This window comes from Lynx canadensis, chromosome B1, assembly GCF_007474595.2.
Source record: "Lynx canadensis isolate LIC74 chromosome B1, mLynCan4.pri.v2, whole genome shotgun sequence".
Taxonomy (NCBI): Eukaryota; Metazoa; Chordata; class Mammalia; order Carnivora; family Felidae; genus Lynx; species Lynx canadensis.
In genome coordinates, this window is record NC_044306.2 from 7,450,412 (window position 1) to 7,478,120 (window position 27,709).

A 27,709-nucleotide genomic window follows, 5' to 3' on the forward strand; every position below is an offset into this window, starting at 1 on the left:
AATCATTGATAAAGTAGATAGAACTTACCAAACCATTCTTCTGCCTTTACTCTTGGATATTTAGGACAATATTTTATTTTTTTAATGTGATACTGAGTCAATAAATATAATTGAGCTGGGTATGGAAACCAGATTTCTTGTCTTATGCATGTCACTTTCATTTGTAAACCCAAACTTTGATGAGAAAATGGTTCCTTAGAGAAAGGTACCGAATTCTAGCCACTTGTGTCCATATATGTCATATCAGTGGACTTTTAGTTGAAGCAGTGGGGCTGAGTGTGGGAGAGATACTGTTTCTGGATGTTATTAACTGGAAGGTCCCAACTGTTCCTTCTTGCAGTTGGAACTTCTGTCCATCTACCATTACCATTACCATTACCATGTATTCCATTGGCGTGATAGTATGCTTGCTGCTGAACCACCCGAAATGTAATTTCAACATTTTCATCCAGGACCGTTTGCTAATCATTATTCAATTTTGTATCCATATTAATAGACTATGCTAAATAATTTCTTATATTCTTGTATCATTTTCAGCCAAAATAGAAATGCTGTCTTAAAACACTCCTTTATAACTTCAATTCTGTAGAAGTTTTATGAGATACATACAGATGAAAAGTATTTTTCACTGTTTACTTTAGTTAAAGTAGGTTTCTTTTTTTCCATCAGGGTTAACATGCCATCCCAGCCGCCCCTTCACCATGGCATCTTGTTCCCGTGACTCTACAGTGAGACTCTGGTCATTAACACCTTTAATCGCTCCTTTACCAATAAATATTCTGGCAGACAGATCTTGGGAAGAAATTATCGGGAACATTGGTATTGCCAATATGCATGCATTAGATTTTATTTTTCAATACTATCTTCTAAGCAATCCTTTCTCACTGAATTATGTCTGTTCTTTAGATCATGCTGTGGAACAAGGCACTCCCCCTCTATTGTGTGGTAAAGTATCAAGAGATATTAAACACGAAATAGAGAAGCTAACTGGTAATCCTCGAGCAAAGAAGCTAAGATGGTTTTCAGAGTGTTTATCAGTGAGTATTATAGGAATTAGGTGAACATTTTCCCTGTAGTCTAAACAAGTCATGACAACTATTGTCCTCAAGTTATCACGTATTTGCTCATATCATCCCAACTCAGTGGGTCCCTCTGAACATACCTCGTACAGAATAAGAAAACAAATGGAAACCAGAAACGATAAATGAGATAAAGCATAGTTATAATTTTGTTAATCTTTCAATTTAAATATGCCTTCGTTGTGTTTGTGAAGATGCAAAGTTCCGTGTGGTTTTTAATTCATCCTTGTATCTTTGGTTTTTCTGTATCAACCTTTTAGCCTCCAGGTGGCAGTGACAACTTATGGAACTTAGTTGCTGTGGTAAAAGGACAGGACGATAGCTTGCTCCCTCAGAACTACTGTAAAGGAATAATGCATTTGAAACATCTGATTAAATTTAGAACGGTAAGTATGTATGTCAGGATCATGTACTCAAGCCCAAATTATTTTTGCCTTTTCACTGTTGAAATATAAACATTATTTTTCAAAATTTACATAGAGTTAGTAAAGTAAAATGAGTAACCACTGAGAACATATATAGTAAAAACCGATCATGAGACTATGAATTATTTGAGACCAGATTAAGGCAGCCACGGTTTCTATAGGTTGAATCTCGTGTAATTCTTCAAAGTCACTTGGCACCACCTGAAGTGGTGTTACCCTTACCCTGTTACCAGGTGACCATGATGTGTGGACCCGTCTGATTTTAGTCTCAGAGGCTGAATACACTGTATTCTCGGATACGTTTTATCAAAACTGGCCATATTATAGCTCTTAATGAATTTCATTTCGAAATTATCAGTGACCTTATCCCTGGAGTGATATATCATACAAACAGACCACTCCTGGGACCTGAAAGAGGAAATAGCTTTTATATTTGCAATGAAATATCCGCGGTTAACTCAACTGTCGGTGAGGAGAACCATTCCAGAGATGTGGATGGAAAGGTCATACGGAACAGTTATTTTCATAAAGGAGCGCCTTGATCACAAACGACACCTACCCACTACAACTCTTACCACCTGACAGTAGGAGAGCCTAGAGAGTGAGCCTGTCACTTTTAATTTTTGAGATTTTTCATATATGTTTTCACCAGTTACATATCACTCTATCATTCACTACTTTTTGGCCCCTGGACTTGTATCTAACCATAACAGCTGCTAAGTTTTAAGGACAGTGGGATTTAGCCTTTCTCTACCCCATACCAGACACATCTACTCTTTACTCCCCACACACATCAAAATATTAAGGTGAAAGAGGTATCATGTTTTATAGAGAAAAAGTATTGATTTTTAAAAATACCTAATTTCCATTGCTATCTGCTTTTAAAATATGTGCCCATGTAATGCTATTATAATCATCTTTTATCATCAGCTCTTGTGTAACAAAATTTAGAACATTTTGTTTTCTTTTTAACCAGTCTGAAGCCCAAGAATTAACAACAGTCAAGATGTCTAAATTTGGTGGTGGTATTGGTGTGCCTACTAAAGAGGAAAGACTGAAGGAGGCTGCAGAGATACATTTGAGATTAGGACAAATTCAGAGATACTGTGAACTTATGGTTGAACTTGGAGAGGTAATGTGCTAAAATCAATGAGTTTAACAAAGTTTTCTAAGTATTGGTGGAAGACTAAATATTAAGCTTATCTCAGGTAGTGTGCCTGAGAACAGTACTTACCAGAGTGAGATTTCCCAGGCCAGCAGCATCAGCATTACTCGGGAATGGGTTAGACGTGTATTTCCCAGTCCACACCTACAGAATCAGAAACTGCAGGGATGTAGCCCCACGACCTGTGCTTTTATAAGCCCTTCAGGTTCTTCACATGCCTGAAGCCTGAGAACCACTGCCCTGGGGTAGGATCTTTGATTCCCTTTGATATCTAAAAAAATACCCATGTTGGCTCATTTGCTCACATTGGGCTCCCCTCACTAATACGATTTGTTGTGACTAAACCCCACACTGGCCACAAGAAGGGTTGTCACTGAGGATTTTCTGGTGAATTATGGTCCTAGGGCACATCCTGAGTTAGAGGACTGATTCAGCAAAACAGAGTTTTCAAGAAAAAGGTTAAGATAAATCTATCCTATTAAAGTTAGGGTAGTGGTTATTTTTGGAAAGTGGGTGGCAAACAAACTAAGACAAGAAGGAGAAGGGGTTTCTGTTTCTTGATCTGGCTGTGGTTACTTGATTGTTTTCAGTTTGTGAAAATTTTTGGAGCTTTTTGTTTTTCTGAATGTCTACATTGTTCAACAAAAATTCTCCCAACCCTCCCCTCCCCCCAAAAAAACGGCAGGGATTCATTTCATAGTTGATGAAAAGCTCTAAGTTAGTTATTTTATAATTACAAAATACTATTAAGTGTACTATTAAATAATATAAAGTAAAACTGAACAATAAAGTTACATTAAAATATATCAAAATTAAATTTAACTTGCCTTTTTATTCCCCTATACACTAGAAACAAATAATGAATTACTGCTTGACCTAAAACAAAATGTCATTTTAAAATGTTACTGAAAACACATTGCAAACTATAAAGTGTTCAGGAGCAGTATAAAAATTTTACTTCTAAAGAAATAGAGGTTTGGCTTAAAGGTTACCTTTCTAGCAAGACACTGTTAGAGTATTGATCAAATTCAAGAAGAAAAAGAATAAATAAATTTTGGTAGAATACAAATTCTTCATCTTCCTGAGTTTTATATTTGGGTATATATTTTTTAAAGCTATATTTAATTCACATTTAAAGATACTTTCACAGTGTCCGCTTGTGGAGCTTGAGAATTTTGTTGTGCAAGGTCATCAGGGTTCTTAACGATCCAAAACACTGTCCTTCCAATCCTTAAGAAATACAGATGTCTTTGGAGCGCTTCACAATATGCTCCTTCTGTAGTTTCTGATTCTTTGAGATTAATTCTGTGAGATTAGGAAAACAGTTCATCTCTCCATTTACAGGACATGTTTTTATAGAAAAGGCTTGATGATTTCAAAGTTCATTTAATCTACATTTTAACTTGTTTCTTGCATTTGCCTCTACTATAATAAAGACAAATTTTCCCTAAAAGCATAATTTAGGTTACATTTTTCTAAAAAGGTAACATGACGACAGGGGTTCCTGGGTGACTCAGTCAGTTAAGCGTTTGACTCTTGACTTAGCTCAGGTCGTGATCTCATGGTTCATGAGTTTTGAGCCCCCATTCTGGCTCTGCACTGATAGTGTGGAGCCTGCTTGGTATTTTGTCTCTCTCTTCCTCTCTCCATCCCCGCTTGCTCTCTCTCTCTCAAATAAAAATAAACTTAAATAAAAAGGAAACATGACTACAAATAATGTAGTATTAAAAAGTTGCTATTTTGTACACCCAAAACTAATTTTATACTCTATGTTAACTAACTGGAATTTAAATAAAAACAAAAAACATTTACCTATTTAAAATTTAACCTATTATTTTCAGGCTAATTACCAATCTTCTAGCCATAATTGTAGTAGAATTCTGTTTGGGAGAGCCTTAATTAAGATGAAGTTTAGATCCATGTTGTGATATTCAGAATTCTTCACCCTCACTTCCCTTCTAGACATGAGTTCAGTGAAGTCTATGTTTTCCATATAATTGTCTCACTTGCCTTGATTGAACTATGATCTTTAATAACAGTCTAATTTTTAAAATATGAAGATCAGGGATGCCTGGGTGGCTCAGTTGGTTAAGTGTCCAACTTCAGCTCAGGTCACAATCTCAAGCTTCGTGACCTAGAGCCCCGTGATGGGCTCTGTGCTGCCAGCTCAGAGCCTGGAGCCTGCTTCAGAGTCTGTGTCTCCCTCTCTCTCTGCCTGTCACCCACTCGTGCTCTGCCTCCGTCTCTCAAAAATGAATAAACGTTAAAAAAATTAAAATACGAAGATCAGTTTATCAACTATAAAGAAAGATATGACAATAAATAAAATGTATAAAAAAACAAAGAATAAAAATAGAAATAAATGTCATATTTTTTAAACAGAAGAATTTCAGTGTGTATTATTTTGAACATAGGACATAGATTACCGTAGAACAGATTACTCTGGTGTTGTGTCAGAAGGGGAGGTACTATGTTTTTTAAACTACACACTTAGGTAGTACTATTCCTCTCCCCTCCCACTGCCCCCTGTCTAGGCTTGGGATTTTCGTTGCTGAATAATACAATTTACGTATTTTACTTTATTTTAAAATGTAATATTTATACTCTGTGGAATGGGATAGAATTCAGAAATATTCCTGGAAATCTAAACACCCTAAAAACACACGAAAAACTCCTATTAAAAATGTGAGTTCGTTAAAAAAAAAAAAAGTTAAGAGTTAGTACAGTCAAAATACACTTTGCCTTTCTTGTTTTCTGTTCTAGTGGGACAAGGCCTTGTCAGTCGCACCGGGGGTGTCTGTGAAATACTGGAAGAAATTAATGCAGAGGTAAGCACAGAGTCTGTGTCCAAATAGATGTTTTAAAATATGTTAAAATGGAAGCAATATATAAATAGTAGCTTTTGAAATTTTCTAGTCTTAGGTTGTCTTTAAAAACAGCTGAGTTTTGGGGCGCCTGGGTGGCGCAGTCGGTTAAGTGTCCGACTTCAGCCAGGTCATGATCTCACGGTCCGTGAGTTCGAGCCCCGCGTCGGGCTCTGGGCTGATGGCTCGGAGCCTGGAGCCTGTTTCCGATTCTGTGTCTCCCTCTCTCTCTGCCCCTCCCCCGTTCATGCTCTGTCTCTCTCTGTCCCAAAAATAAATAAATGTTGAAAAAAAAAATTAAAAAAAAATAAAATAAAAACAGCTGAGTTTTATGTCTGCTAATGCCGTAAATTAAATGAATTGGTTACAAGTCACTTGGTGTTCTTCTGTTTGACCTGGCATCTGAGAAAGACAGTGGAAGGCGGATTCTCCATGTCAATGGAGGGATTGACAGATGAGTAAACATACTTATTGGATAATATATTGCTACTGAAATATAGGTGGTAAGATTTTCTGAAGGTTTCCTAAAGTTCACAGAGTACTTCTTCTGTAAATAATCTCAGTTCTCTTTGGCCACCAATCCCTGCCGTCTCCCGTCCGTGAATACGAGGGAGGCACTGGTGAAGCCTCTTTCTGAGATGTGTTGGTTTCCTATGGCCCCTGTAACAAAGTATTATAAACTGGTTGGCTTTAGACCCACAGAAATTTATTCTCACAGCCCGGAGGCTAGAAGGCCAATATCCACTTGTCGGGAGGACTGGTTCCTACTGAGGTCTTTGAGAAAGAATCTGTTCCACGTGTTTTCTCCAGCTTCTGGTGGTTACTGGCAGTCGTCGGCCTTCACTGAGTCATGGGTGCACCACTCAAACCCCTGCTTTCTTCTCACGGTGCCTTACTCCCTGTGTGTCTGTGTGCACATTCCCTTCTTTCTTGGAGGACACCAGTCATAGCAGATTGAAGGTCTACCCTCAACCAGTTTAACTCCCTCTTTACTGATTACATTAGCAAAGACCCTCTTTCCAAATAAGGTTACATTTGTAGAGACCGTGGTTGGTCCTTCAGTAAACGTGTTTTGGGCAGACACATTTCAACTCACAGCTTAAGACTGTTCCCTATTCTAGTCATTCAGGGAATATTTATTTTTTTAGTGCTCACTATGTGTCTAGCACTGTGCTAGGCCTGTAGACTACTATTTCATGACTAATTCCCTTGATTCTGGCCTTAAAAATGAAAAAGTTTGATTTTTCTTCCACGAGACATGATTTAGAAGCAAATTCAACTGCAACTCACATGTATAAATAAAAATCTGCCTGAGGCTATGCATGAAATGCAGAAGGACTAATGAACACATTTGCCGTTGGAAAGTAGACCGTTCCCTGGCACCTGTTTTCCCAGCAATAAGTGCATCAGCAGGCTGGCTGTGGGCTCCCTGTCTTAAGTTCTAAAAATCCCAAATAATTCCAAGTTCCTGTACCCTCACTGCACACTTGTGAATGTTATCTTCCCCCCCAACCCCCGAAATCTTTAATAAAGTCGTGTTAGCAGACACTGTTTCTTTCACAAAACAATTGTGTTTCAACCTCAGCAAAAACTGTTTCAGATATCTTTGGAAACCAACACCTGCTTTTCTCTACTCCTTAATTCACATGGTGGCCAGAAAATGGTCTCCTCACGGCTCCTAAATTTATGTTGTATAGATGCAGCCATTCAGAGAGATTGGCCATTTCTCAGTCCTAGTTCCTTAGAAGGGGATATTATTACTCCTATAACAAAGAAATCAGTGTCACAATGGTTGAAAACACAGGTATTGGGGAGAATTCCAGTGACCCTGTAGATTGGAGATTGTTAACAGTGAGCTGGGCAAACAAAAACTGTGCTACACCAACCCAGAGATTGGCGATTGAAATGTAGTTTAATGCAAATGCCAGCATATATTAAATATGCCAGATTAGTGTTCTCTTTTTTTTAAATTCATTTATTTTGAGACAGAGAGCATGAGTCAGGGAGAGGCAGAGAGAGAGAGAGAGAGAGAGAATCCCAGGCAGGCTCTGCACTGTCAGCCTAGCGCCCGATGCAGGGCTGGAACTCACGAAACTGCAAGATCATGACCTGAGCCAAAATCAGGTCAGACACTTAACCAACTGCGCCATCCAGGTGCCCACAGATTAGTTTTCAACAAACCTGAGGCTATATATTAAGAGTTAATTTAATTTGGTTGGTCACTGGGAAACTACTTGGGACTTATTTAGGAAAAGAGAAACATAGGATACAGAGAGACAGAGGCAGACACAAGTAGATTCTTGGTAATCTCCAAGATCAGGATCCTATTTTCCCCTCACGTATCAGGAACTTTTTGTTTTTGTAAACTGCCTTGCTTGGGGTGCTCATAGTATTCTATATTTTATTGTCAGTATTTATACTCTTCTCTTTTTTAATGATTTCAAGTTACTTGCATTTAAAGGGTTTGCATTCATTGTTGTGCTCCCTAAAACGTTTAAAATTCTGTCTTTAATGCAGTAGACACGCACGTATTTATTAATCCAATTGAAAGTAGATATCCCATCACACATCTAGTTTACAACTTATTTTCAGAAAATATATTGCTCACTTTAATAGATAAGCTCTATTCATTTTTAAGACCTAATATGTTCAGTGCTTTTAAAATATGAAAATATGTAGTGTTTTAAGAGAAAGTAGGTTATCTATTTTATTTATTGCAGAAAACTTTTGTCTTCCATATCTGATTTGATTATAAAATCTGAAGCTTTTAGAAAAGTGATATGCAGAAGGGTTTTAGGAAATCTGCCACATATTTTGGATATTTGGCTGCTTTAGATATTTCAGAAAATCTGAGTCCAACTGAGAACCTTGAAATTGGTATATTATAAAGAAAGCTGTTCTTGTTTTATTAGGAGAGCTGATCAGTTAATCCAGGAAGATAAGGATGATGTCATTCCATACTGCATCGCCATTGGAGATGTGAAAAAATTAGTGAATTTTTTTATGTCAAGAGGTCAGCTTACAGAAGCTCTGCTTGTTGCACAGGTACCAGTACATGATCACACAGGCCACCTACCCTGGCGGGAGGGCCTGTGGAAGGAAGACTGTGCTGACTGATCACACCTGCCTTCCCGTGATCGACAGTCAGATGGCCTGGCTCCTGCCCACCTCCCAACCTTCTCTGTCTGCAGTACGGTCACACTTTCTATGCCCTGGTCACACTGCACGTATTTTAGACATTCAGGCATCCCTGGACTTTTGTATGCTGCTGAATGTTATATGTGGGTGAACAACTATTTCTAGTAACCATGCACTTGAAGCTTTGTGTTGATACAAATGGAGTCCACATTCTTTTTCAAATTCTGAGGGTACCTCCAAATTGTATAAATTTTAAACATGATTTAAATAAGCAGTTGATCCTTGAACAGCACAGGGTTAGGGGCACTGAACCCCCACCCAGAGATCCTCCTATAACTTTTGACTCCCCCAAAACTTAAGTACTAATAGTCTACTGTTGACCAGAAACTTTACCAATAACATGAGCAGTTGATTAACACATATTTTGCACATTACATGTATTATATATCGTGTTCTGACATTAAAGTGAGCTAGCGAAAAGAAAGTGTTATTAAGGAAATCATGAGGAAGAGAAAGTACATTTACCGTCCTGTATTTATTGGAAAAGATCTGCATATAAGTGGACCTGTGCAGTTCAAACCCATATTGTTAGAGGGTCAACTGCACTTTGATCAAAATAATATTTAGAAATTGGGCAGCTGTCAACAATTAGCTAAAAATTAATTAAAGATTTTATTAAATTCCAGGCTGCTTGTGAGGGAAACATGCAGACCGTACATGTTTCCACACCTAAAGGATCTTCATATCCTGATGATATCTACAAGGAAGACTGTCATGAGTGAGCACTTTATCCTTTGTGTGGGATCAGTATTTTCAGGGTTGGCTTCCCCTTAGGGGGTTTTAAGACCCATGCGCTTCACCCTTCTCCATGCACAGGGGCTGGGCTGTCTCACTTTGATTCTCGCCTCAGTCCTGCTCCATCCCAGGGTCTCTGGGTGAACAGGGCAGTGTCAGGCATGCACGTGCAGCCTGCAAGCCTTTTGTGTGGCTTTCAGAGAGGCAGCATGTATTTCAGTAGAGAGATTGCAGATAAAGCACCGAAATAGTTCAAAACATCAACCTTGTTTAGGGAGGAGACGCAGTAAAAATAAGGAGGGCTGTTTATTAATGTTTCACTGTAAAGTCATTGTAGATGACATCATCCCAAGACACCAGAATTAGTGTTGGGAATAAAATTTAGACTCCTTTTAAAGAAGAAATCCAAATACACATTTTTTAAAAGAAATGGAAGTTAGAATTCTTCAGCCTTTTGCCCTTTTTAAAATCTAATAATCTACTTTCCCATGCCTCATTATTGGCTCCTATTATTGCTTTAAAAAATTGGATATTTAAACTTTTAGGATGCTTTTCAAGTAAAAAAGGGTCATAAAATGTTAAGCAAATGATGTGTTAGGACCAGCATACTCCTTCCTGATTCTTTGCTGCTATTCTCTGCCATATCTAAACTCGACATTTTAAAGATCTAACATACCCTACCCATATTGTGGTCACCATCTAAATGTTGAAAAGTTTCAGTTCAGCCTGTAATTCTTCTGCAGTTAACTGTCCCTATAGCTGAGTTGTGAATTATTCAATGTAGGATGGCAAATTTTGAAAATGAGACTTTTATTCTGACATTTGGGGTGGGGGCATGCCATACATACTAATTTGTTTGCTAAGAAAAACAGCTTTCCTGATTTTTCTTTCCCAAAGATCAGACTTTATACCTGAATCAAAGATACCAAATTAAATCCTATGTGATCCCTTAATAAGCTTGTTCTAAAAGGGCGTTAGTTCATTTTATGACGGAATCCTTCTGTTTATATAGACTACATACTCTTTCTCTTTTCTAGACTCCTGCACAAAGTCAGTGAAGAACTAGCGGAATGGTATTTTCAGGATGGTCGCGCAGTGTTAGCTGCATGTTGCCAGCTAGCCGTAGATAATACTGAGGTACATTTCACATTGGTTTATGTAAATGGAAAGCTCTTAAGGTGCATCATGGTGTTTGAGTGGAAAAAATATGGCAACTCCTGTGCAAGATCTGATTTTGCGTGCTTACCAAGCCTGAGCTACCGTGCCTCAGAAGCACACATAAACTCTACAGACTATGAAATCTTATTTCCAATTCATTTTTATCACAAGGTTCATATTTGTAACAACCTGACTCTAAGTATTTCATCTGATATGAGAAGAAATAGTGTGGTGAAGGGAAAAATCTCAGGGATTCAGAATACTTGACTTCTAGAAGCACTTATTTTTAAGTATACGTTAGTATAATCTTCAAAAGTGATGTTTTTAAGGTATTTTCTATTTGACCCTCTAATCTAGTAAGAAAAATGTATAGTAAAGATGGATTCTGTTTTGCATGTATCCTTAGATACAGTAGATTTAAGGGATCATTGATAATCATTGCACACTGTTGATGAATCTTCTAAGAATTGGCATTGTTTTGTGATAGAGACATGGAAGGACATGAGGATATAGCAGACAAACTGTTATTAATTCATTAAAAAACTATTATCAAGGGTTCTAAACTTAAATTCTGACCTTATAAAAATTCCCTGTATGTCCCTTTATCAGATAAGCTTTTCCATCTGGAAATTGCATTTATACTTACATAAGTACTTTATAGGAATATTACATTCAGTATTTTTAAGAATAATTGATTATAGGTTAATACTGCTTTATCTACTTTATGAGCTTGGCGGGGAAAGATGATCCAATCCAGCATCTATGAAACTGAAGGAATTATTTTCTTATTGGGTAAGCTTGCTATGGCATACCTGATTCGTGGAAATGAACTGGAGTTGGCCGTCAGTGTGGGCACAGTGCTCGGAGAGCCTGCTGCACCCACAACCCACTATGCCCTGGAATTGCTGGCGAGAAAATGCATGATGATTCCACCATGGTAAGAATTTCTAAATTCGAAGAATAATTTTATAGGAATGGAATACATTTTTAAAATATTTTAACTTGCATTTGATGTGTTTTGAGAGAATACAGCATCTCCTTTTCAATTTTTTTAACTTAATTTAATTTCTTAATATTTATTTATTTTTGAGAGAGAGAGAGAGCATGTGATCAGGGAAGGGCAGAGAGAGAGAGAAGGAGAGAGAATCCCAAGCAGGTTACAAGCTGTCAACACAGAGCCCAAAGTGGGGCTCAGACTCATGAACCATGAGATCATGACCTGAGCCGAAACCAAGAGTCAGACTCAACTGACTGAGCTACCCAAGCGCCTAGCATCTCCTTTTTGATTGAAAGAGAAAGATTGTGGGAGGAAACAGGGCTATGATAATGAAGTAATCGTGGGAACTGCCCTGGTTTGGAGTGAAATCTACCGTGGCCCATTCTGAAGCAGTCCCCTCGTAACTCGGTATTATTTCGAGTGCACAGAACATCGTGAATAAATGTGCACTGCTTAAGATAATCAGGACCACACATTTCCACATTTCAGATTCTGCATATCTACACTCATTCTTGTCAGACCTTGTGTCTTAGTTTAAGGTTTGCAAAATAAGGTCACTTTTCTAATGGAGCATAATAACATAGTTTAGCTGGAGACTTGGAACAGGCCATTTCCCCAGACGTGGACAGTCCTCTAAGAAATAGACCCTGGAAAGTCCCTGGGGTGACCTGGAAGTCCAGGTCTAAGCAGTTCTCACCCCCGTCTGCAGAGCCCTGATCTTTGGGCAGATAGTCCTTCATTATGGAGCATCTTTAGCAAAGATACGAGGCTGACACTCAAGAGTTGTTTGTTGAATAAAGATGATTTCAGACATTCATCTTCTCCTTCCCTAAAGCACTTAAAACCTTAAGGAGTTTCTAAATAAACTTGTTAATCGGGCCTTTCACCTCTTCCCACCGCACGCCCAGTTCACGTGTGTGCGTGCACACACACACACACACACACACACACATACACACACACACACACACCACTCGTAAAATGGAGCTGTACAGACTCTACTGTCGAATCCCACAGACAGTAATAACATTAAGAATAACGACAGCTAACTAACCCTTCTGTACTGTGTGCCAAGCTCTGTGGTAAGCACTTTACATGTAATGATTCACTCACGATAGATACTGCTTTGCCTCTGGCCTCAATAAGTGGTGGAGCCAAGATTCAACGTTCTGTAAACTGGCTCCGAAGTTTATACTTAGCTACGGTCTTTGTCAGTTCAGGCTGCTGTGACAAAGTGTCACAGACTGGGTGGCTTACAAATGACAGAAATGTATTTCTCACAGTTCTGGAGGGTGAGAAGTCTAAGATCAAGGCGCTGGCAGATTTGGTGTCTGATGAGAGCCGGCTTCCTGGGTCCTAATCAGCCATCCTCTCCCTTTGTTCCTGTGCGGAAGGGTCGAGCTAGCTCTCTGTGGCCTCTTTTACAAGGCACCAATACCGTTCAGGGCTCAGCCCTCAGGGCCTAATCACCTCCCAGCGGCCCCACTTCCAAATACCATTGCATTGGGGATTAAGTTTCAATATGTGAACGTGGGGAGCAACACAGGTCTCCGGTCTTTTCAGCTATCAAGCCATGTGGCCCCCTTCGTCTGTGGCTAGCTCAGAAACACAGCAACACTTCCCGTTTTCCCTTTCTTTCTGGATCTGGGGGCTTCATAGGGAATCGGGAATCTCAGAGTTTTTATCATTTATTCCCGTGTCTTACAGCCACAAGAGGTCCTTCCCCCAACCCAAATGTGGCAGCACCCCACCATTGACCTTAGACTTATGACTTATGTGTGTGTAATGCCCCCCATCCTTAGTACCCAGGTCTGTGTCTGTCAGGAACAGTAACGGTCAGTTGCATACTGTGACTTGCCTTAGACCTTATCCCAAAGCATGAGTTTCACGTAGATTATTTATTCACAAAGGTGACGGACTCCCTGCTGGAGGTCATCGTGTAATCTAAATAAAATGTGATTAAGTTGTTTTTTGTTTTTTGGGTTTTTTTGGTAAAGGTAAAAAGTAGCAAAACAAGTAGAAATTAAATTTAGGTGAGGTTTAAAAAATCTTTCAACTGACTACATGTCTTAGTTGCTTTTAATATAAGACAAACTTCTATTTCCTCGTAATGCCCCTAAGAAGTTTCCTTTATATATCCATAGATACATGCACCAGAAACTTGGATAAAGTTCAAATTTTGAAATATGTAATGCTCATCAGGTTTATTTCCAGGGGAAATCCGTAAGCCCTATGAATAAGGCTCCAAAAGTTTAAATAAAAACATAGTTGATAATTTGGAAGGAATGTTCACAATTTTGTAAGACAAGTGCCCTTCCCTGTTTTACATTTGCTGGTAAAAGTCTCCTTTTTCCTGGTTCTCACTGCATATACATGGTATTCATATTTAAAATAATTTTCTTTCTAGCTTTCCATCTGTTGGATACAGGTACTGTCTAGTTTTATAAAAACATTTAATAAAAATATTCATATTTTATTTCAGTTTTAGAATATTAACTCTATAGTAAATGATCATTATCTGTTCTTGCTTCATTGTTTTGCGGAATAACAATTCATTTATAGAATTTATAACATATAAAACCTAACTACAAAGTGACAACACTTCTTGTAGTGTAGGTACAAAATCTCTCACGGTTTTATATTAAAATTTGTGTCATAAATGAATTGTGACTTTCTACAATACAAAATAGTAGTCAATAACTCAGCTAAACAAGTGAAAATGCCTGTTCTGACAATGAAATTTGAGAGTTTAGATTATTCAGTAGGTCTGTATTGTTACATGTATATACATTTTCCCCATTGGTAAATGGAAGTTTCAGTAAATGGTAAGTTACACTAAAAGGAGAAGAAAATTAGCATTGCTGCAAACTTCAGTGTATCAGGATATAATTCTACAGCAAGAAGGTCAGACTTTTGTCTGTAGTTCATAGAAGTTTGAATAGAATTTACGCATCTAGTTTATGTACTGTAAAAACAAATGTTAATTTCTGTATTCTCATGGACATTATCAAATACTGCTATTAAATGTCGGTATCAGGAAGCATAAGCATTGAAACTTCTTAGAGCAGATGAATTACCCTAATTTGAGACTTGGAAAAACACTCAAAGACTTACCTGTTCAATGATGATACAGTATTTGATACACATAAATTGTCTCTCTTCCTGTTCCATGCTCACTGTATTCTTGATTACACACCTCTTAATGTTTTAAAAATAATTTATTCACATAAATGATCAATGTACATTTTACTGAAGGCTTCACAAAGAAGGTGAAGGAAGATTTTACTCTCTGAAGTCCAGCCTTTCAGAAACTCACATTTGAAATATTGCCTATTCTCAAGTTATGCTGAATGTGTTTTATATCAGTTTCTTGAAAAGTGGATAATAACATCTTGAATCATTAAAAATTAGTGTTTTCTCAGTTGTGCAACAGTATTCAACGAAAAACTCTTCACCTAATGATTTTTAAAGAGGATATCATACAGAACATTTTTAACGTAAAGCCGTTAAATATGACACATGACGCTTTAATATACCTTCTTTTTTATTTTTTATTTTTAAAATTATTTTTATTTTAGAGAGAGACCAGGAGCGAGAGTGGGCATGAGCTCGGGAGGGGCAGAGGGAGAGAGAGAGAATCTTAAGCAGGCTCCACGCCAACCATGGCACCCCACCTTGGGGCTTGCCATGCAGCTCTATCCCATGACCCTGGAATCATGACTTGAGCCGAAATCAAGAGTCAGTCGCTCAACCAACTGAGCCACCCAAGCGTCCCTAAAATACCTTATTTTTAAGTGATTTATTCCTTTCATTGAATCTTTAAAAAAGTAAATCAGGAAACTGCATTTCTATCTTTGATTTCCACGTAAAGTTTAAGAGATGCAAAACACCTGAAATTCGAAACTTAAAATATCTAAGTGTTCTTTTGTTTTTTTTTTTTTATGTTTATTCATTTTTGAGAGACAGAGACAGAGCACGAGTGGGGAAGGAGCAGAGAGAGAGGGAGACACAGAATCTGAAGCAGGCTCCAGGCTCTGAGCCTGACATGGGGCTCAACCTCACAAACCATGAGATTTATGACCTGAGCCAAAGTCGGATGCATCCAACTGAGCCACCAGGCGCCCCAGTCAGTATTCTACTGGTTTTAAAGACTGGCTTAATCCAGCTGTGGTTGCGGCCATAACAAAAGCTGATGAAAAGTAGCCTTCACAAAGCTTGCTTCATAATTCACTCCACAGAACATATCTAATACTGCTTAGTTTGCTTAGAGAATAATTCTGTAATAGCAAATTAATTGCAAATATATACAGATTTAAGATTTTTACAAAATTATAGAAATTTCTTAATACATTTTTCCTTCATGCCCTTTGGTTTATCTGTCATCCACGTTTGGAGGTCTTTTATAATTAAGTAGAAAATTAGTATTTTTTATGTTAGTAGAAAACCAAAGGAAGTATCAGAGTTTTCTTCCTTTGAAATAGTTCTAAATGTTATTTTTAGATTCTTTCCTTGTTGAATCAATTTCCCCCTTTGTTATGTGCATAGGAATTTGGCAGCTGATCTTCTCCTGATGACTCCTGACAATGAACTACAGTTAGTTAAACTCTGTGCTTTCTACCCAGGGTGTACCGAAGAGATAAATGATCTTCATGAGAAGGTATTCTAAGGGTATTACATATTCTAATTTGGAATGCAGTGCTAGGATTTAACTAATTTTAGGTTAGGGCAAATAAAGATTCAGGCAGAGAAACATATGATCCCTCGCGAACCCTTTTATAGATATAACAGAAGTGATAACAGTAAGTGACATTGGTTGAGCTTCTGTGTGCTTGAGACAGTTCTGAATTTTCACATATGTTTGTATTTTACTGAATTCACATGGAAACCCCGAAAAGCAAGGCTCACTGTTCCTATTTTACAGCGAAAGTGAGCTCGGGGAGCTTAAGCAACTGCCTCTAATTAGTTAAAGGCAGAGTGTAGACTTGAGCTTTACCATGTCTGACTCCACATCTGTCCCACTCCGCCCCTCTGCACCTTAAGGTGCATTTTTGCCAACTTTTACAAATAGGCAGTTTAGGATCTTTTTTTTTTTTTTTTAATTTTTTTTTTCAACGTTTATTTATTTTTGGGACAGAGAGAGACAGAGCATGAACGGGGGAGGGGCAGAGAGAGAGGGAGACACAGAATCGGAAACAGGCTCCAGGCTCCGAGCCATCAGCCCAGAGCCCGACGCGGGGCTCGAACTCACGGACCGCGAGATCGTGACCTGGCTGAAGTCGGACGCTTAACCGACTGCGCCACCCAGGCGCCCCAGTTTAGGATCTTTAAAAGAGTTAATTATGATGAAATTCACATGCATTGTGTATATAAAGTGCAGTACATTTCTGTATTTCAATGCTTTTCACCCATTAAAAAGATCATGAAGTTCTCTTTTTATTGACATTGGTACAAGGCTATAAAACAGTTCTGTAAAAAAGCAGAATATGAAATACATGCCATATGATTTTCATTTTGAAAATAACTGCACATATTTATGTTAATTATTATATATTTAAGGAGATATATACCGTTCTTTTAAGAAAAATATAACTTATAGTAAAACATTTTTTTTGTCTTTAATATGAAAATAGCAGTGTTTTATTTCACTTAAATGACCCCACTTCATGACCCTTGATTTGTCTGCAGTGTTTAAAAATTACTTTTTAATGTTTATTTTTGAGACAATGCGAGAGAGTGCAAGCAGTGGAGGGGCAGACAGAGAGAGATACAGAATCTGAAACAGGCTCCAGGCTCTGAGCTGTCAGCACAGAGCCTGACTGGGGGCTCGAACTCACGAACCGTGAGATCATGACCTGAGCCGAAGTCGGAAGCTTAACTGACTAAGCCACTCAGGCGCCCCATGCAGTGTTTAGTGGTCCTTTTCATCCAACGGTGGATACTTACTAAGTATTATGATAACACAGATAGAGTGAGCATGTGTGTGCATGAGTGAGTGTATATGTGAGTGTTTGAGCAAGTGTGTATGTGTGTAACTGTGTGTGTGAGATGAGGGACAATACTTATGAGATGGTAATCATGCACCAGTGGGTTGTGAGATTATGGGTGGCCTGACTTCTTTACACACTTTGTGTTCTGTGAAATATTTTCTAAGTGAGTTGTGCTTCACTTTTACAAACATGACAAGTAAAAGCTATTCCTGTGTTGAAATGAAAATGCAGAGGGAAGGAAGTATGAACCTTACATTTGCTGCATGGTGGTTTAAATATACACCCTATGCCCTGTATGAGGTGATAGCAGCAAGCACTAATGTTGGGGCTTAGGAGAAATACTTGTCTGTGTTTACACGCTCGTAATGACACAGGCAGGATGGCATTCGCATCGCCTTTTTGTCACACAATCTAAAAGGATATAATTAGACTTTGTGCTCAGACTTCACTGATAACTGTTTACAAAGACTAGTCAGTTAGGTGTAAAGGTGTTACTAATACCTGTGGACAGTTTCACAAGTAATGCTACAAATTATATTTTTAAATATTATCTTAATTTATATAACTTAGAATTTTAAGATAGGATGGGAATTACAGCGATGATCATCTTACTCTTATTATATTTTATTTAAGAATAAAATTTCAATAGAAACCATTTTTTTTTATTCCCTTTACTCTTGGAGCATATGTCAAAGTGAAGAACTTTAGCCAGTTGTAATACCTAGTGCACATAGTTGCTCAGTAAATAACTGGCATTTAGTTAATGAAGTTGGGAAAACACTATGAAATTTTATATATACGAGAGCTCCTTTAATTTAGTTCATTGTAATTTTTTAAGAGAGATTGTGGAATCCAAAATGTTCAATTTACATAATTTTTATTTGATTTTTAAGTTTAATTTAAATTCCAGGTAGTTAGCATACAATGTAATATCAGTTTCAGGTGTGCAATATAGTGACTCAACGCTTCGGTACTCATTACAGCAGGTGCACTCCTTAATCCCCATCATCTGTCCCCCATCTCCAAACCCCCTTTAAACAGAAAATACAAAACTATTGAATAACCAACCTAGTAACTTAAGGGGACATAAAAGTGAGAGGGAAGAAAGTGATAAACCTCAGAGGTGAGGAGATGGGCAACCTTGCTGTGCGCGAACCGCGCCCTGTGGAGTCGTAACACAAAATACCTTTGTGGAAGCACCACATCAGTGGTTGCCAACCCCAGTGAGAAGAAGCATTAACTATTTATAGGTGCTGGAAGGGGGACAATGCAGGAAACCCCCGCCTGCACCCTGGAAGCAGGAGAACGTACCTAAGGGAGGAGCAGACTGAGTTTCAACAGGAAAAAAAAAATCATTTGAAAAACTGGGGAGTAGTGCTTTTCATTTTCCAGTAATGAAATTTCCTGGGCTCAAAAATCTGTATTTTGTGGCATTTCAGAATGTCAGAGCTAAAAACTTTGAGAGCTTGTAACGTGTTTTGCCTTTCTACTTCAAATTAAGTTGCTCTGTCTCAAAGGCCAAGCAAAATTAAACTCCACAGTGTGTGTGAGATGTCAGAGTGTATTTTTTATGTTTTCTGTATTTAATGTAGTTTCTGACAGTGGTCAGTATATTCTGAAGTGATAAATCTCAGCATGTGTTTTTCTAAGTTACATGTGTGGATACTAATTCCAATATCACAGGATAATTTACTTCTACCTTTTTCATTAAGTATTTGTGTGATGAAAAACTGCTGATGCACGTAGGTAATTAATACCTTATTTACTGTTATTAGATCCTAAAGATATTTTCATAAATGTGTGCTTTTAATAAAAATTATTTCACTGGCATCTGTTTTGAGCAACTTTACTAGGAAGAGCATAGTAGGCATATTGGAGATATTTAGTACTTATACTGCTGCGTGTATCCCTCTAAGTTTTAGTGACGTCATTAAACCGATTACTTTTCAGTGCAAGCTACCCACAGTAGAAGAATGTATGCAGTTAGCAGAGGCTGCCCTTGCGGATGGTAATATATTTGAAACTGTGAAGTATTTCTTGTTAAGTCAAGAGCCTGAAAAAGCCCTTCCTATTGGTATTGACTTCATCAAAGGTAAGTTTTCCATTGGTGGTATCAACTCAAATCTACTCACTGATTTTAGCCTTTCATTAGTATTGACAAGCAGCCTTAAAGTCAGACACCAGCCATCCTAAATTTAAAAAAGGAAGAGATTGCTGATTGTGTGCTATGGGGACTTGAGAGAGGGTAGATGTGCAATACTTGTCCAGATGAGATGGCCAGGAGAGAATTAATTATGTAAGTTAAAAGTTGGATGAACATGATTAGTATGATTATTTAGATCATCTCTTATTTGGTTTTGTTTTGCCAGAATGCATCAGTAGCTCAGAATGGACATTGGATACCGTTTACCCCGTTCTTGACCTATTGAGTTATATCCGTACTGAAAAATTAGTCTTGCATACATGTACTAAGTAAGTGCTTTTACTCCAAAATACATAAGGGAATCTATGTAATGCTTGAAAATGGTTACATTGTTTTTGGTGTCCATATCAAGAAATAAGATCATCTTGGATAGGGAAGTGCCCTTGGAGAAAAATTACATTTATATTTGCTATTCTTAAGAAAAAATACAGAGGTCAATTGGAAACGGAAAAAATAAATTCTCATGGTCCTATTTACTAATACCTACAGTGTGTACACAGACACATAGACACACACACACGGACACATGGACACACACACGGACACACACACGGACACACATGGACTCATGAACATACATGCACATGGACACACACACACACAGACACACATGGACACAAAGACAAGACGCACAGACACACATGGATACACACACACACACACGCACACCTGGTTCAAACAGGGCTAATTCAGAGCGTTGGGGTGGTCTTAGATCTGAAGTCCTCAAGAAGCTGCTGGTCACGTCTATTAAACAGCCACTGTGCACAGAGCATACTACTGGGGGAAAAGTGAAGGTGCTAGGGAGTGACATCTAGTTACCAGCCCTGCATTCAGGTATGGAAGGACACTCGTCCACAGAACGAAAGTCCCCGGAGATGGTGTATAGTTTGCAATGGAGGCTTTGGGCTGTTACTGTTTTAATGGCGGTGCGGGAAAGACGTTGCCACGGCCTGGGAAACTTAGACGTTTCCCCAGCGGGAGATCGAGAGGGTGTGCCCTGTCCTTGCTTAGAGTCTATAATGTGCCAGGAATTCCTAAATCAGGCCTCATGAGTTCCTTAGAAATTTGCATGAAGAGACGGCCAAGGGATAGAGGAAAACAAGGAGCCAAAAGTTAAAACATTACTTGTGCTGTAGCATAAATGTCTGAAAGGGACTCAACTCATGAATAAAACATCTTCAAGTTGAGAAAATTTTCTAAACATATTTTGCTATAAATGTCACCCATCAAAATACAGAGATATAAGTACGGTAACTATATATGTGAGTAATGTTCTGTACCTCAAGTTAAAAGAATTTTAAAAACTATATTCTCTTTTAGAGCTCGAAATGAATTGCTCATCTTATGTGGTTATATTGGTGCATTATTGGCCATCAGAAGACAGTACCAAAGCATTGTTCCAGCACTTTATGAGTACACAAGGTAAAAATGATTTCTCTTCTGGTATGAAATGAGAGACATTCCTTTCCCTAAGGTTTTAGTCTCTGAGTGTGTCCAGAAGGCACCAGATATATACTGCATGTATCCGTTTATTCATCCAGTATGTACTTTATAATAAAGCAGCAATCAAACTATATGAATTAGAAGTAAATTAGGCTATAAATAATCAAAATCCTAATTGTAGCTTAAACGTGTGGGGTTTATTGGTCTTCTGTCGAGACATTTGGGGTCTCCACATTCCAGGGCCATTAGAGCTGCAGCCAGAGTCCATTGAGGACCTGAATTCTTCCCTTCTTTTGACACTGACCTCCTGGTTTCCTTCCACTTGCTTGAACTACCTGGTGACAGGGTCATGTGTATTATGTCTGCAGTCTAAGTGGGAAGGAGAGAAAGGTGACAGGATGGGGACCCCAAAGGATGAGGCCATGTGACTCAGGAAGGAGAGGCCCCCTTAGGCTGGCATCCTACCGGCCGGATCTATGGAACCCGAATTTTGAAAGAAGAGGAAGGTGCACCTGGATGGCTCAGTCAGTTAAGCAGACTCTTGATCTCAGCTCAGGTCATGATCTCACAGTTTGTGGGTTCGAGCCCTGTGTCAGGCTGTGACGCTGACAGTGTGGAGCCTGCTTGGGATTCTCTCTCTGTCTCTGTCTCTGTCCCTCCCTTGCTTTCTCTCTCTCTCTCTCTCTCTCAAAATAAATAAAAATAAGGGGCGCCTGGGTGGCTTAGTCAGTTAAGCAGCTGACTTCATCTCAGGTCATGATCTCTCAGTCTGTGAGTTCGAGTCTTGCATTAGGCTCTGTGCTGGTCGCTCAGAGCCTGGAGCCTGCTTCCGATTCTGTGTCTTCCTCTCTCCCTGCCCCTCCTGTTCTTGCTCTCTGCCTCTGTCTCTCTCTCTCAAAAATAATAAACGTTAAAAAAAAATAAAAATAAAATAAAATAAACTTAAAAAAATACATTTAAAAATTGAAAAAAAAACCAGAGCGAAAACTGGGTATTTTACCTTTCCGCTCTCTATAGTAGGAAAAAGCAGAGTAAAGAGGATTTGTGAATAGTGGGTAAGTCACTATTTTCTAGTTGGGTGTACCCTTCCTGCCAGACCCCTGTATCTTCTAACAGCTTGGTGAATGTTGGCCATTGTGCTTACAACTTGTTATAATCAAAAAGAAAGCCCCACAGTGCCTTCCCCACACAGCATTTCCAAGTTGACCAGTTTGTTAAGCGGTAGAGTAGCTAACGCCCAACAGTGCTGAGTGTGAGACTAAGCAGTTGTTCTGAGTGCCTTCACGCGGGCAGAGATTCTGAGAGAAACAAAGCTTTCTCTTCCCTCCTCTTCCTTCTGGTCGCAGAGAAGGTCCTGCTTACATGTAGGGCCCCCACCTAGAGCAGACCGGGCAGGGGGGCAGAGGGGACATTGCTAGGTCAAGGAAAAACTCAAGGAAAAACCTACTTTCACTCAAGGAAAAACCTACTTCTGTGCAGGCAGCAGGCCCAAATGTGAAAGCAGCTTTTAATAATTTGAAAATCTGGGAACAATAGGGTGTATGTACCACATGGAATTAAAATCTATTTAATGAAATATATTCATTTAATAAATATGACTTGGGGGGCGCCTGGGTGGCGCAGTCGGTTAAGCGTCCGACTTCAGCCAGGTCACGATCTCGCGGTCCGGGAGTTCGAGCCCCGCGTCAGGCTCTGGGCTGATGGCTCAGAGCCTGGAGCCTGTTTCCGATTCTGTGTCTCCCTCTCTCTCTGCCCCTCCCCCATTCATGCTCTGTCTCTCTCTGTCCCAAAAATAAATAAACGTTGAAAATAAATAAATAAATAAATAAATAAATAAATAAATAAATAAATAAATAAATAAATATGACTTGGGTAATGAAAGTAAAGAGAGAGAAAATGGTCCCTTGAAATAATATCAGAAATGAAAGGAGGATTTTGTAAGGCAGAAGAGACCTGGGAGAACGTGTCTGAGAGAAACAGTTGAGAAGGAGAAACTTAAGGCCCTAATTGGAAAGAACTTCCCTGATTATGGTGTCTCTTGTCCTGTGCTCACACTGCCGCCTTGCCCTCAGGCTGAGTCCCCAGGCTTGTTCCTTCCTCTGCTTCCCAGCTCCCTCTCGGTCTTCTTCCTCCCCTCCCCTCCCCTCTGCTCCCCTCTCTGTACTCTGTCCTTCAGAAACCTGGCCCTTGCTGTAGCTCTACCTTGCCAGTTATTGTGACATCGCTCTGTGGCTCACTGAACCCTGGCTTCAACTCTGTGTGCTCAAAATGAACATCCTCTTCCTTCTCAAACTGCTGCTTCACCTGTGTCTCTTCTTTTGAGTATGGCGTTCTATTTCTGTCTCCCAGAATTTAATGGTGAGGGTCATGGGTGTTTTCTCTGACCGTAGTAAGGGTCTGCAGTAACTCCCTCCCACTGTAGCCCTGCATCTGGTCACCTGCTGTCTGGATCACTGTCCTCCTCCTGCTGCCTGCCTGACCCCACTGTGGCTTCTGCCTTCCTGAAGCTCTGCCCTTCCTCAGCACCCTCCGGGGCTCTCCAGTGTCCATCACAGAACTTCCAGATTCTTATTCTGACGTTAAAGGTCTACAGAAATAGGGTTTTGACCAAGCCGTCCACCTTAGCCTTCTCTGCGTTCTCCACTTTGGTCAAACGGAATTACTTGGGACCCCATATGTATGGGAAGCTTTCCCGCTGGTAGTTTCTCAGTGTCTTGTTTTCTCCTCACGCTTTAACACTGCTTTGCACATAGTAGATCATCAAACACTACTGGCGGGAAAGTCTTGTCAAGTGCCAAATTGTAGACACGGAAGGCACAGTGTTGAGGGAATTCATTTTGGAGCTAGCCACGTTGTCAATACAAATTTTACGTTCCGTAATTTTGGGGGGGGGGCGCCTGGGTGACTCGGTTAAGCATCCGACTCTTGATTTTGGCTCAGGTCATGATTTCACCATCGTGAGACTGAGCATCACTGTGGGGCTCAACACTGGGTGTGAAGCCTGCTTGAGATTCTGTCTGTCCCTCTTCCTCTGCTCTCCCCTTCTTGCGCTCTCTCAAAAAATGATCTTAAGTTCAGTAATTTGGGGTTGAAGAAAATGATAACTTACTGATTTGAGATGGTATTACTATAGTTTTCGGCGTGTGTAGGTGGAGATGTGTGCCTTTTTCCTCACCAGATCTTATTAGGTCCCAGCAGAATGAGGACAATTAGAGGGAGTAACCGTAAAATGTACATTACAGAATGGCTTACCTGTACCCTTAACTTCATCTGTAAGGTCTTACATTCTGTTTCTTTCTATCTCCCAAACAGCTTTTGCTTTTAAATGTCCCATAACTAGTTCCTTGAAAAGCACATGGAGTCTGTGACTTAGTATAGAAACTAGGACTAATAATTCTTTATCTAAAGCCTCCTAATTAATACCACATATACCTGTTTCCAGTTTTCCTTATGCGGATGTGATGGATCACTACTGTGGCTGTTTTCCTGCTTTTTCTCACCAGTCTCTGTCTCTCAAGAATTGAGCATTTCCATTCCTTTCTGCTGGTTGACATTCTGCTCTAGCCTTTCTCCCACTTGTTTTCTTACTCTTGATACTCATTTGTAATTCAGACATGCACCGCCTCCCACCCCTGCTGTGTGTGGCTGTTATTCAGCATTCTTGGCTGGACTACCCAGTCTCCATAGTTTGTTTGGTCCTTCATTTATTTCCTTATTTATTAGTTTTACATTTTATTTTTTTAAGCTTTTTTAAAGTTCTATTTAAATTCCAGTTGGTTAACATACAATGTAATATTAGTTTCAGGTGTACAGTATAGTGATTCAGCACTTCCATACATCACCCGATGCTCATCACAGCAAGTACATCCTGAATCCGTCACCTGTTTCCCTCACCCCCCCACCCCCTCCCTCGCTAGTCCCTTTTTCATCCGCTCGCTCAGACTGTCATCCAACCAACAGTATTGAACGTCTTTAACCTTCCAGGGAACTTGAAGGCCAGATATACAAGTAAGCGCGTGCACACACACACACACACACACACATTCATGTATACACGTGTTTTTGAACAGTAGTTGTTAAATCCAAAATAGCAATTATTTAAAGTTCATTTGCTTTCTTTCATATCTTAGTCTTGGATGTCAGTTGTTAATTTCTGTTCCACGTTTCAGTCAGCTGTTAAAACGTCGGGTGGTATCAGTGCCTTTAAAAATTGAGCACCTCTCTGAGGAACTGGATGCGTGGAGAGCTTGCACACGGTCCACAAGCCGGTGAGTGAGGACAGTGTAAAAATTGGGATACGGAGGTGTTAATATTATACACAAATTTATTGAAAATGTGGATTGGCTCACTATTAATCTTTGCCGAAAAATGAATCTTGGTTTGGTCAGCGTATATTCCGTCATCATTTACAATCCTATTGTTTTCTGCCTTTTTAAAGTACTTCATTTTACTATAAATTAAGCCTAAAGTTAATTTGCCATCATCTCTAATGGGGTCTAAATAATCATCAGGGACTGTTTCTAACTTAAACCTCAATAATTCTGTGGTTGTATGAAAATGAAAATGTAATATCTGTTGAAAATATAGATCACCAGAAGAATCTCCATATACACCCCCTTCTGATTCACAAAGAATGGTTTATGCAACTTTACTGAAGAGACTACAAGAAGAACCACTCAAAGGAATTGTTGGGCCAGATTATGTGACTGGATCAAATCTGCCCAGTCATTCAGATATTCACATCTCTTGTCTTACGGGATCAAAAATCCAGGTACAGCCTAATGTAAGGCATAAATTGTTCATTTCCATTATTTTCATTTGTTCAGTTACTCAAAACAATATGGTCTTAGAATAAGCATAATCTGAATAAAAGTCGGTACCTATAAATAAGACTGGTGGCCCCTGAGAAAACACTGCCCTTAATGCTGTATAGTTAGTATGAATGGTCGTTTGCTCCTTAAAATAAATTCAGAGAGATGCTCCTTGTATTATCATGAAAGCAATTCATGTAATAGGTATACTTAGAAACAAATGTTTACAAATACATATAGATCATACCCTTTGGGAAATTAAATAAGGGAGACAAAGCTACAATCAACATAGTTATAAATTATGGCTAAATAGATTAAAATTAACTTTATATTCTCCATTTGTGTTTTATAAACACAAAGACATTAAAAACTGGCAGGTGTGTGTTATCGATATACTGTATATGTTCTTAGAGTGACTTCCTAAATTTTTCAACAGTTACAAATTACTGGGATCTGTCACAAGGGATGACTAATTCCTGAGGAAGGTCCCTAACATACAGTCAAAAGTAATGATGGTGAATCATTCCAGAGCCTCCCAGTGTGACCCAGGGGTGCTGTTTTCTCCAGACAATGGAGAGGCCTTCATCATCTCAGAGTCAGGGCCAGGTGTAGGTGTCCATGTGAAGTCAACAAAGCTGAATCCATACCGAATGCGGATTGAAACTACAGTCTGGACTGAAAGAACACCACCTCCCAGAAGTGTTCACATTTTACTCAGTGGATTCTTAGATTTCTAATGGAATGTGACTAATTACATTTCTCATACTGATATGCCAGGTCAATGGGGACAGCTGCTTTTTTGGAATAACCATTTAAATTAAATAGCTTGCTGCTAATGTAAACCGTAACCATAGCTTGACTTGACACTATAAGTTTATGTAAGTAATATTTAACTAATATATTCTGAAAAAACAGGACACTGACATGCATAGTTTTTATCCACTTCCATTCAGAGGTCAAGAATCAAAGCAGTACATTCAGTAACTTATAATTAAGAGCAAAAAGATCATGCAATATTTAGAGTTTATCTTCAGCGCTAGTCGCGGCCCTCCCTGTGCCATTTGTCCTGATACCTTCAAGATCTTTTTCTCCATCTGCAGTAGCCATGTGGCCCAACACGTAGGCTGCCTAACCTCTCCGCACCCAAACCTGCATTAGGAAAAGACCTACTAATTATCTTACACACACTGAAGTGCAGATGACTAATGGAGATGGGGTGCTCCTCTCCCAGGATACTTCTGTTTCAACAGAAAAGTAATATTCTGGTTAGAACTATGAAATTTCAAGTGCCTGTAGGTAGGTACTTGAGAGGTACTTGAGAGTAGGTAGGTACTTGAGAGGAGGAAGCTCTCTATTTCATGTGATGGATTTTCCAGTGTCTCGAATAATTTACTAACAACAAGCTGTACCATTTGAAATTGTGATAAAAAATCTGATAACTTTAGAAGATAATTAAGGAGATAAGTTTTTATTCCAATTTGTGTTTTTTTAAATCATGCTTTTCCTTCTGAGAGCTAGGAGAAACAGATTGAAAGATTTCTTTGCATTTGGTGCTTCAGAACTATCCTTGACATGCAAAGTAACTGACATAGCTAAATTATAAATATGCTAGTAAATCGTATGATTGACATGATTTTAAATTAT

At 39.0% G+C, this 27,709-nt stretch overlaps 1 protein-coding gene across 2 annotated transcripts in view; it reads left to right on the forward strand.

Moving 5' to 3' along the window:
- WDR17 (WD repeat domain 17) overlaps positions 1-27,709 on the forward strand; it is an 87,044-nt gene that overhangs the window by 57,828 nt on the left and 1,507 nt on the right. The window contains exons 14-29 of one of the 2 annotated variants that reach the window (XM_032592798.1): positions 670-819; positions 907-1,037; positions 1,340-1,465; positions 2,481-2,636; positions 5,433-5,497; positions 8,446-8,578; positions 9,358-9,449; positions 10,504-10,603; positions 11,422-11,561; positions 14,029-14,049; positions 16,167-16,278; positions 19,559-19,700; positions 19,978-20,080; positions 21,132-21,233; positions 25,424-25,522; positions 25,842-26,025. In XM_032592798.1, the coding sequence (XP_032448689.1) occupies positions 670-819; positions 907-1,037; positions 1,340-1,465; positions 2,481-2,636; positions 5,433-5,497; positions 8,446-8,578; positions 9,358-9,449; positions 10,504-10,603; positions 11,422-11,561; positions 14,029-14,049; positions 16,167-16,278; positions 19,559-19,700; positions 19,978-20,080; positions 21,132-21,233; positions 25,424-25,522; positions 25,842-26,025 (1,856 nt within the window). The remainder of the gene's footprint in view (positions 1-669; positions 820-906; positions 1,038-1,339; positions 1,466-2,480; positions 2,637-5,432; positions 5,498-8,445; positions 8,579-9,357; positions 9,450-10,503; positions 10,604-11,421; positions 11,562-14,028; positions 14,050-16,166; positions 16,279-19,558; positions 19,701-19,977; positions 20,081-21,131; positions 21,234-25,423; positions 25,523-25,841; positions 26,026-27,709) is intronic. The other variant, XM_032592799.1, reaches the window with a different exon arrangement.